General features: G+C 43.0%; 1 protein-coding gene across 1 annotated transcript; it reads left to right on the forward strand.

Moving 5' to 3' along the window:
- The first annotated feature begins 2,574 nt into the window (after positions 1-2,574).
- Positions 2,575-3,527, forward strand: LOC144711685 (plastocyanin-like). The gene has a single exon (XM_078585687.1). It carries the CDS (start codon positions 2,869-2,871, stop codon positions 3,379-3,381), a length of 513 nt encoding a protein of 170 aa, XP_078441813.1. The 5' UTR covers positions 2,575-2,868; the 3' UTR covers positions 3,382-3,527.
- The last annotated feature ends 6,140 nt before the right edge of the window (positions 3,528-9,667 follow it).

Below are 9,667 nucleotides of genomic sequence, written 5' to 3' on the forward strand. Positions count from 1 at the left end.
GAAATTATGGAATTGTCCAGACCAGTATTGACTGCATGCAGGTATAATCCTATATGTCAAAATGGAACCAACTCTGTTGAACCCAAACTATATAGGAGTATTGTGGGAGAACTACAGTATGCGACCTTGACATGACATGATGTTTCTTGTACAATGAATAGAGCTTGTCAAATAATGCATGATCCAACCCCAAAGGACTGGACTCAAGTGAACAACTACTACACTATCTGGAGGGAAGTATTCAAATTTAGACAACTTTTTCAAGAATTCTAATATTTGTGTCAATACTTATAGTGATGCTCATTGGACGGGATCCCAAGTTGATCAAAGATCAGCCAATTCTCAAAGCTAGAGCATGCTACAATTGGTTGTTTCAGTAGCTCCTTCATTTCCAGCACATATCAACTAGCCAATGCATTAACCAAGCCTATACTCAAACATCAAATCGGTCGGCTTAGTACCAAGCCCAACATCCACCTGTGGCTGAGCATAAAGGAGGGTGTTGAAGAACCAATGTATGATGTTTGACTCACAAGATGGCTTCAAGCCCAATACCTTCTAGGCCAAATATAGGCTTCGGATTGAGACACATCTGGGTCAAACAAGAAACAAACAACACCAACCGACAGGAGAATGCATAATTGGTAAACAAAAAAATGCCATGTGCCCTATTTCCAATAGATAGGAAATAGGAAAAAAGAAATACGAAACCAACCAATTAGGAAACGTTCAATGAACATCCAATAAATAGAAATCACATAGTCCACTAAAAGAAACGTTCAAAACAATAATGGATGGATCATAAACGGAGAGGAAAACGTTGCAATAGCTAGAAAAGCTGTTTCCTGTATGCCTTAATGGGCAGCTTTTGTGCTTGTTACGCAGCATGGAGATCTATAGAACCGTGCTAATCAATTGCAATTGTTTGTACCCATTTGCGTGAGTCTTCAATGTATAATTTTTTTCTCTATTCCTATATCCTCTTTCTCTGTTTCTTCTTCCTGCTCTTCCTGTTATTTATACAAGTAGGCCATTCTCAATCAGAATTACTTATTTTAATTTGATGCATCCTAAGGCAATCATTAGTTGACCAATCTATGTCAAACTTTGTAGATTTGTTAACTGAGATCACCACAATACAAAAGATTGATGAATTTTAATATTATCTATTGAATCCTATGATAAAAATAAGTTGAAACCTAGATAGTGAAGATGAAACAATGGAACCATTGACACATTTGCACACAAGAAGCTTACGGCAAACAGCAAACCAACGTGAATGAACCAAACATGAACAACTACTTCTATGTATTGTTTTTTGACGAACATATGGGACCAAAAATTTCAACACGAACACCGAATGATTGTTGAGTTGCAGGCTTGACCGAGGAACTCGAGGAAGAGAGTGAGTTCTCGAGGAGATGAACAACACAACTTAACTAAAGGAATGAAAATGTAACAAGAGGATTGAGGTGAAGGAGAAGCGTGAAAACGATCGATATAAGAAGGCATGTTTATAGGCATTGTGCTGCAGTCGTTAGGTTAGCGGTAATGCTAACCTAACGCCGATATGATGACGGATGTGTTGGGACGCGGCGGAGCCGGAGAATGAGGCGCCGCCGGGTCATGATGAGATGACGTGTCACCAGGCCAAGGTGTGAGTGGAGCCAAAGTACAAGGTGCCGCCGACTCATGCTGTGGCATCGATGCGTGAGGAGTTGGAGACATATCTGTAGGAGAAGAAGATTTAGAGGATTTTTTCATCATTGTAGTCTTATCTTTAGCAATCACGAACTTCCCATCCCTACATGGAATGGGCCTAGGACTTCTTTGGATTAAATCACACAAAAAATGAGAGAAGCCCAGTAGACTTCAAGGAAGTCTAATGGCTTGGCTTATTCAATATGGTGAAGATTTCATCCAACGCACAATACTGATGCAATCGATACGAAATTCATATGCTAATCACGAATATATGAATTTAGTTTTCGTATGAAAGTGCATAACTACACCCATTTATTCGTGATTATCTTCATTTAGCTTTTGGGCTTTTTTCCTCAAGTTTTCTCAATCCAATTCGCTGTGCGCCGTGAATGTTTCAACCATGGATTCCTTGTCCAGTTCTTTGTTCCCCATCGCTTGTTAATGCGATAACAGGACCATGCCGCATACGTTACTGCTTCTAAATGCAATAACAAGATCATCCTCTCACAGTCTGCAATCTAGTACGAGGTTCTCATACGGCGACGAAGGATCATTTAGAGTTAATTTCCTCCCAGCTTGAGAATTGATTGCCATGGCTGTAAACCAATAACTTCTCCATACCCTTCCTCTATCAGATCAACTCTCGTACTGCATGGGAATGCCTGCAGTAGTACGACGGTGACGACATTTTGCATCTACGAGCCTGTACTGACTTGTACCAGCCGAGCCTGTACTGGCTCCATAGACTGACATCGTACTGTCATTGAGGAAGAGTCTCAGCGCGACCTATATAAGTATAAGACCAGTAGCGACGCTAGATTGCTTACAATCGTTACAAGCTCTTTCTACGTCTCGCTACTCCGCGGTCCGCTGTCTCCCCGGGATAATTTTAACATCCAGCCACGTCGCCATTCCATGGCCATTGATTATCCTGTGGCGAGGCCGCCAGGGCAGGATAAATCTGCCACGTCGTGGGATTTGGCTGAGAAGATAGCGAATAAGATGAGCCCTCTTATCCTATCCTCTATCGTATGGAACACCCGCCACACGTTGGGAGGTCTCTTCTCTGTATATCAGTATACGATAGAAGGCGGATAGACCCATCAGATTATCCTTTCCGGGTTTACTCAGATTATCGTCTGCCTTCCTCTTCTCTTCGGTGAAATGGCGAGCTTTGCGGCGGCGACGGTGACCATCCCGCGGTTCCAGGGCCTGAAGGCCGGGTCGTCCGCCGCGAAGGTAGCGGCTGCCGCGCCGAGGCTGGTGGCGCCGCCGGCTGCGCTGTCCGTGAGGGCTTCGTCCGTGAAGGACACCGTCGTCGGCGCCGCCGTCGCGGCGGCCGCGGCCGGCGTTCTGTTCGCGGGCAACGCCATGGCCATTGAGGTCTTGCTGGGAAGCAGCGACGGAGGGCTGGCCTTCGTTCCGTCTAAGTTCTCCGTGAAGGCCGGAGAGGAGATCGTGTTCAAGAACAACGCTGGGTTCCCCCACAACGTGATCTTCGATGAGGACGAGATACCGGAAGGCGTGAAGGTGAGCGCTATCTCAATGGACGAGGAGAGCCTGCTCAACGCTCCGGGGGAGACCTACACCGTGAAGTTGAGCGAGAAAGGGACCTACTCCTTCTACTGCTCGCCTCACCAGGGTGCCGGCATGGTTGGCCAGGTTACCGTCGAGTGAAACTCTTAGATTTGGAGGGTATGCCGGCTGCTTGTTTCTCCTCTCTTGTTCTCTGTGAATGGAGAGGTCTCCTCTCCTTGATGTAAGCGGAGACCTTTTCCGACCTGTGATTAATCACCGAGACATTGAGCGGACGCTCTTCTTTCCATCTTTGTTCATTCGGTGTGTATCGTCTCTGTCTAACGATTATGGATTTAGAAGATCGACAGTGATTTGGATGACGAATCGTTTGCAGAAAGATAGGGGCAGAAAAGGAGAGAGCAGGAAGACGAGAAGAGAAGATAATCGAGAAGACGTTGTAGATGGAGAGAAAAGGGATCGAGAGTGGGATGTGATAGATATAGAATCCCGTAACCGGATTCTTACGGTGATGTCTACTTAGAAGAGAAGATAATCGAGAAGACGTTGTAGATGGAGAGAAAAGGGATCGAGAGTGGGATGTGATAGATATAGAATCCCGTAACCGGATTCTTACGGTGATGTCTACTTAGAAGAGAAGATAATCGAGAAGACGTTGTAGATGGAGAGAAAAGGGATCGAGAGTGGGATGTGATAGATTTAGAAACCCGTAACCGGATTCTTACGGTGATGTCTACTTAGAGGGACAATTAATACCCCTGTTGGTCTATAATGCATCTTCTTCGTTGATTCAGCTAGTGTTTCGCATAGATGTGAAAAATGGCGCATTTTGTTTGCCTCGGGTATGTTGAATTGGCCGGAGAACCCTTCATCGATTTGGCCAGTTAATGACCATATTTAGTAGAACTCATTGTGATGCCTAGGCTTGTTGGATGCCATCCGTCCATCCAAAAAATGTCATCTGTCATCGATTGGAGTGACGGATGGATGACTAAAGGAAGTGTACTCAGTCATGACGGGAATGACAAAACTGATGATGAGGATGACTGATGACGCTTATGGATGAAGAATAGTGAAGAAATATCTATTGTAAATTTTAAAAGTATTACACGGGTGCAACGACCCTTGATGACAGGAACTCCAACTATGGAGGATGGAGAGGATGACGACCAAGGACAGGGATGACGATCAATGACGTATCCCAAGGAGGGGGACGACGAATGCCGAAGACAGTGATGACAACTGCGGAGGACGGGGATGATGACAGAGGATGGGGAGTGCAACCGCTGAGGAAGGGGAGGGTGACTGGCAAGGACAGGGACTGTGACCACCAAGGATGGGGACGACAGCACCAAGGGCGGGGATGGCGAAAGCCAAGGACGGAGATGACGGCAGCTGATGTCGCCAAAAACATTTGTACTCCCGTCTTTACTTCATTGTTAGTACACTTTGTTCATAGAGTTTATACCACAACACAGTTCACATATGTACCTCAAGTTGCCCGCCGCCTCAAATTTTGACTTCCCCCCTTTCGGTCAAGTACTACTATCACTTACTACCTCCATACCTGCTGATGTTGCTCAGAGTCATCGTGATGGCGCAGCACATAGTTCGCACTGGACATTATAACTTTACTGGCTCCCTCATTCAACATACAAAGCAATTTTTTTTAGTAAAAGAGTAAAATGTAACAGCCTTGTAAAATATTAAACAAATAATATTAAAAATGATGTAAGAGGTCTAATTTAGTCCACCAATATTCTTTCTCAGCATTTTAAAATAAATAAACCACCAATAAAACAACATTGTAAAATAAATCAACATTGTTGTAAAACAAATATACAATAGTTTGAAATAAATGGACAATTGCTAGGCAGAGGAGGAAGTATGTGAAGCATGAGAGAAGAGTAATAAGAGAGAAATAAGACGGAGAAGAATGAGAATTATGAGAGAAAAAGGAGAAGAGAGAAATAAGATTGAGAAGTGTTAAAGACACATGCACTTATGAGAGCATCGAAGAGGTTCCTTAACCGCCGCCACTACCGATTCTGACTCAACTGCCGACAACACCGCCATCACCTTCCACCCAAGAGTCGCCATGATGATTACCATTGCATCACATCGGCGGATCTCATTTGAATTTCTTATTTCAATCTCATAAACTAAGGGATATTGGCCCCTATAAATTCTGATTGTCTAACTTTATTTCGGCAAGGAAAAGCAATCCGCTATTACGATTACTCGTATTTTTTCATCTTCTTTCTGCATTTCTCTTCATTTCTAACGTGGTATAAGAGCACGATCTGTCGAGCTCTAAAAGCGGGCCCTCAGATGAAAGGGTCATCCAGCGCCAGAGGCGACGAAGAACATGCTCGCCAGAAAAAGCTCCAGCACTTCATGTTCCGCAAGTCAGAATCAAACTCACCAGAACCAACCATCCAGTGTGGAAACTCTTCGTACAAGTCACTCTTCGTACAACCCTCTTCTGAACCTATGTCTTCAGATCCATAAAACCAGTGGTGGAAGAAGGACATGACCCTCATGGCTATCATGATGATGTCCATAAGCGACGACATTCTCCATGTTATCCAAGACAACATGACTGCCCTTGAAGCATGGAGAACTCTCAACAACGAACTCTCCTCCAGCTGAGAGGCAAGAGTCATGGATTTAAAAACAAACTACATAACATCCGTTGAGGTACGCGTACTGTCGACGATTTTGTTCAAGAAATACACAACATTGCAACTTCACTCAGCTCTATTGGATGCACTGTTCATGAGAGTACATAAAAATTTGTTTTGCTTCAGGATTGGGTAAGAAATATCAGGCTTCTAGAACTAGTGTAAACACACATTCTAGCTTTCACTCGTTTGATGCCATTGTTACCATGCTATGAGCGGAAGAGAACCTATCAACCTTTGGTGATGACGAGGATGTAGAAGACCAGCCACCACCCAAAGCTATTCAGACCCACAGAGAACATCCACCACGTCAAAATCGAGGAAGAGGCAACCGCGGTCGTGGTTGACATGGGGGCACTTAGCCAACAAGTATGGATCCTCGGTGCCAGATATGTGGAAAAATTGGTCACCGAGTCGATATATGTTATGATCAGTTTGGGCCAAGAACTCCACAGAATTGGTCGCCAATGCCAAACACGAAGTTTAACTATCCGCATGTTCAAGTGTATTTTCTATTTCCAGGTGGACTGTCCTGTTCCACACCGGCAGCCGCTACTCACTGGTACCCTAACAGTGGAGCCACTCACCACGTCACTACGGATCCTCGTATTGTAAATCCATCAACTCCCTACTCAGGCACTAACAAGCTCTACATAGGAGATGGATCAGGTTTGTTTATCAAAGCCACTGTATATTACTTTCTATCTACACTCAAAAACTATACACCTTCAGAATATTTTATATGTTCCTAAGATTACTAAAAACTTACTATCAATTCGACTACTCACTCTTGACAATAATGTATGTGTTGAATTTCTTCCACATGCTTGTTTTGTGAAGGATAGACGGACATAAAATATCCTTCTCAAGGGTGACATTCAGAATGGGCTGTATCACCTGGCTACTTCTAGACCACCACAATCTTTTGTCACATGGGCATCTCCAGAACTTTTGAACCAGAGACTAGGCCACCTAGCTTTTAAAATTTTGAACAATATCATTTCTCGTTTTGGGTTTCCTTTGACTGACTTGCCTCAACATAGCATATGTGAATCGTGTGCTATCTCCAAAGAAAAACAATTGTCGTATGGTCAATCTAATCATGCTTTGATTAATCCATTGGAACTAATTTACTCAGATATATGGGGACCTGCTGCCGTCATCTTACATTTTGGTTTCTCTTATTATATTACATTTATTGATGCATTCAGTCTCTATACGAGGTTATTTCCTCTTAAAAGGAAAAATAATTTACTTTGTACTTCGATCATGTTCTAAAAGTCAGTTGAACAACAGTTCAACTGTAAAATTAAAGTGTTTCAATCAGATTGTGGGAGAGAATACAGGTCCATACATCAATATCTTCAAAATGAAGGTATTCATCATTGAGTCTCCTGCCCTCACGCCCATCAACAAAATGGTGTGGCGGAGCGAAAGCATCGGCACATCATTCTGCTCTTTCGCTCATGCACCATGCAGCAGTTCTAGAATGCTACTAGGATGAAGCAACTGCAACTGCCGCCTACCTCATCAATCGACTCCCTATGGCTCAACTAAAATTTAATCTCCTTTTGAGGTACACTATTCTCAACCTCTCAATTATACTTTTCCCAAAAGTTTCAGCTGTCTCTGCTTTTCGAATCTCAGGCCATATGCTTCTTCAAAATTGAGCTCTCGGTCTGATCAGTGCATCTTCCTCAAATACAGCTCTCGTCATCATGGGTACAGGTGTCTTAACCTTCATACAAATAAAATCATCTTTAACGAATAATATATATACCTTTATTTCTGGTATGGTGTCCACACCACCCACGTCTAACCCACCTGTAACACCCCTCTCTTCACTTCCTGAAAATCTCCCTACACAGATTGAACTTGAACCATCTTCACAACCTCCATCCACTGAAATTCCACATTCTCCTCTTCACAATGAAACTACTTTAGTGCACCATCTCCAAACACATCACTCACTACACCACCAAAACGTTTTCACAATGTCTCAGAACTTTATTCATCCTCCACCAAATATCCTCTTCCTTCATGCTACACCTCCATAAAAATCCCCACAGAACCTCATAATATCACAACTTCTCTTAAGGATATCCTATGGTGTCAAACCACGTCTGATGAATACTCAGCACTCATCAACAGTTCTACGTGAGATCTTGTTCCTGCACCCAACGACACAAAGCTAGTTGGGTGTAAATGGACATTTTGGACAAAGCTTTGTCCAAACGGTTCACTTGATCGCTGCAAGGCTCGTCTGGTAGCTCAGGGATTCAGTCATATCCCAGGTGTTGACTACCATGAGACTTATAGTCCGGTGTTGAAAATGACTTCTCTACGCATACTTCTTTCTCTAGCTGCTAGTCATTAATGGCACATTCATCAACTCGACATTTATAATGCTTTCCTTCATGGCGACCTGGCTGAGACCATATACATGTGTCAACCTCCTCAGTTCACGTCTTTACAACATCCTCATCATGTATGTTGTCCTCGCAAGTCTTTGTATGGACTCAAACAGGCGCCGCCTGCTTGGTTTGAAAAGCTAAGTTCCTTCTTCCTATCACAAAATTTTACTAGTTCTCGTACTGATCCGTCATTATTTTTTAAATTCTCAAATAAAACACCATTTTATATCCTCATTTATGTTGATGATGTGTTACTCTTAATCCCTGACGCAAATTTTATTTCTCAGACAATCAAAACTCTGAGCACAAAATTTGCAGTTCGGGACCTTGGCCAAGCCCAAAGCTGCCTTGGCATCTAACTATCTCACAATATGACAGGTTTGTCTCTCTCTCAAGAGAACTATGCCATCAAAATACTACAATTGGCACATATGACCGATTGTAAGCCTGTCAATACCCCATGCTCCACCACAATGTCTTCTCAAAATGGTGGCTCCTCTCATCTCAATGATGAATGCACCCTTTATTGAAAACTTGTGGGCAGCCTACAATACTTAACACTCACGCGTCCAGACATTGCCTTTGTGGTCAATAAAGCATGTCAATACATGCATGATCCTCAACCATGTCATTGGAGTTTTTTAAAATATCTCCTTAGATACATCAAAGGTACTTTTCATTTTTTTTCTTCAATTACATTCTAACTCTCTAATAAATTGTATGTCTTTAATGATGCAGATTGGGCTGGTGATCCTCTAGATCAAAAATCAACCAGTGGTTTTTTAATTTAGGCCATAATCTCATTAGTTGGGTGTCCAAAAAGCAAACCACAATCGCTCGCTTCAGCAATGAAGCAGAATATAAAGATGTCCCCAATGCTACTACTGAACTCATTTGAATCCAATCCCTTCTTCAAGAGCTTGGCATTCAAACTACCTCCACCCTAACACTCTAGTGTGATAACATTGGAGCTACATATCTCAGGAAAAATCCGGTGTTCCACGCTCGGATTAAGCACATTGAAATTGACTTTCACTTTGTTCTTGACTATGTCTCACGAGGGTCAATGCAGGTTTCGTTTATTTCAACATGTGATCAACTTGCAGATTTTCTTACCAAACCTCTCCCTAGATCATGGTTTTGTCTTCTTCGGTCCAAGCTCAAAATTTACCCACGCTTGTGCTTGCTAGGGAGTGTTAAATACACGTGCACTTATGAGAGCATCAAAGTGATTCCTAACCCCGCCACTATTGGTTCTGACTCCACTGCCGACAATGTCGCTATCACCCGCCACCACGAGTTGCCATGATGATTACCATCGCATAACAT

The sequence above is a fragment of the Wolffia australiana genome, chromosome 14 (assembly GCF_029677425.1).
Source record: "Wolffia australiana isolate 7733 chromosome 14, ASM2967742v1".
In the NCBI taxonomy this organism is placed as follows: domain Eukaryota; kingdom Viridiplantae; phylum Streptophyta; class Magnoliopsida; order Alismatales; family Araceae; genus Wolffia; species Wolffia australiana.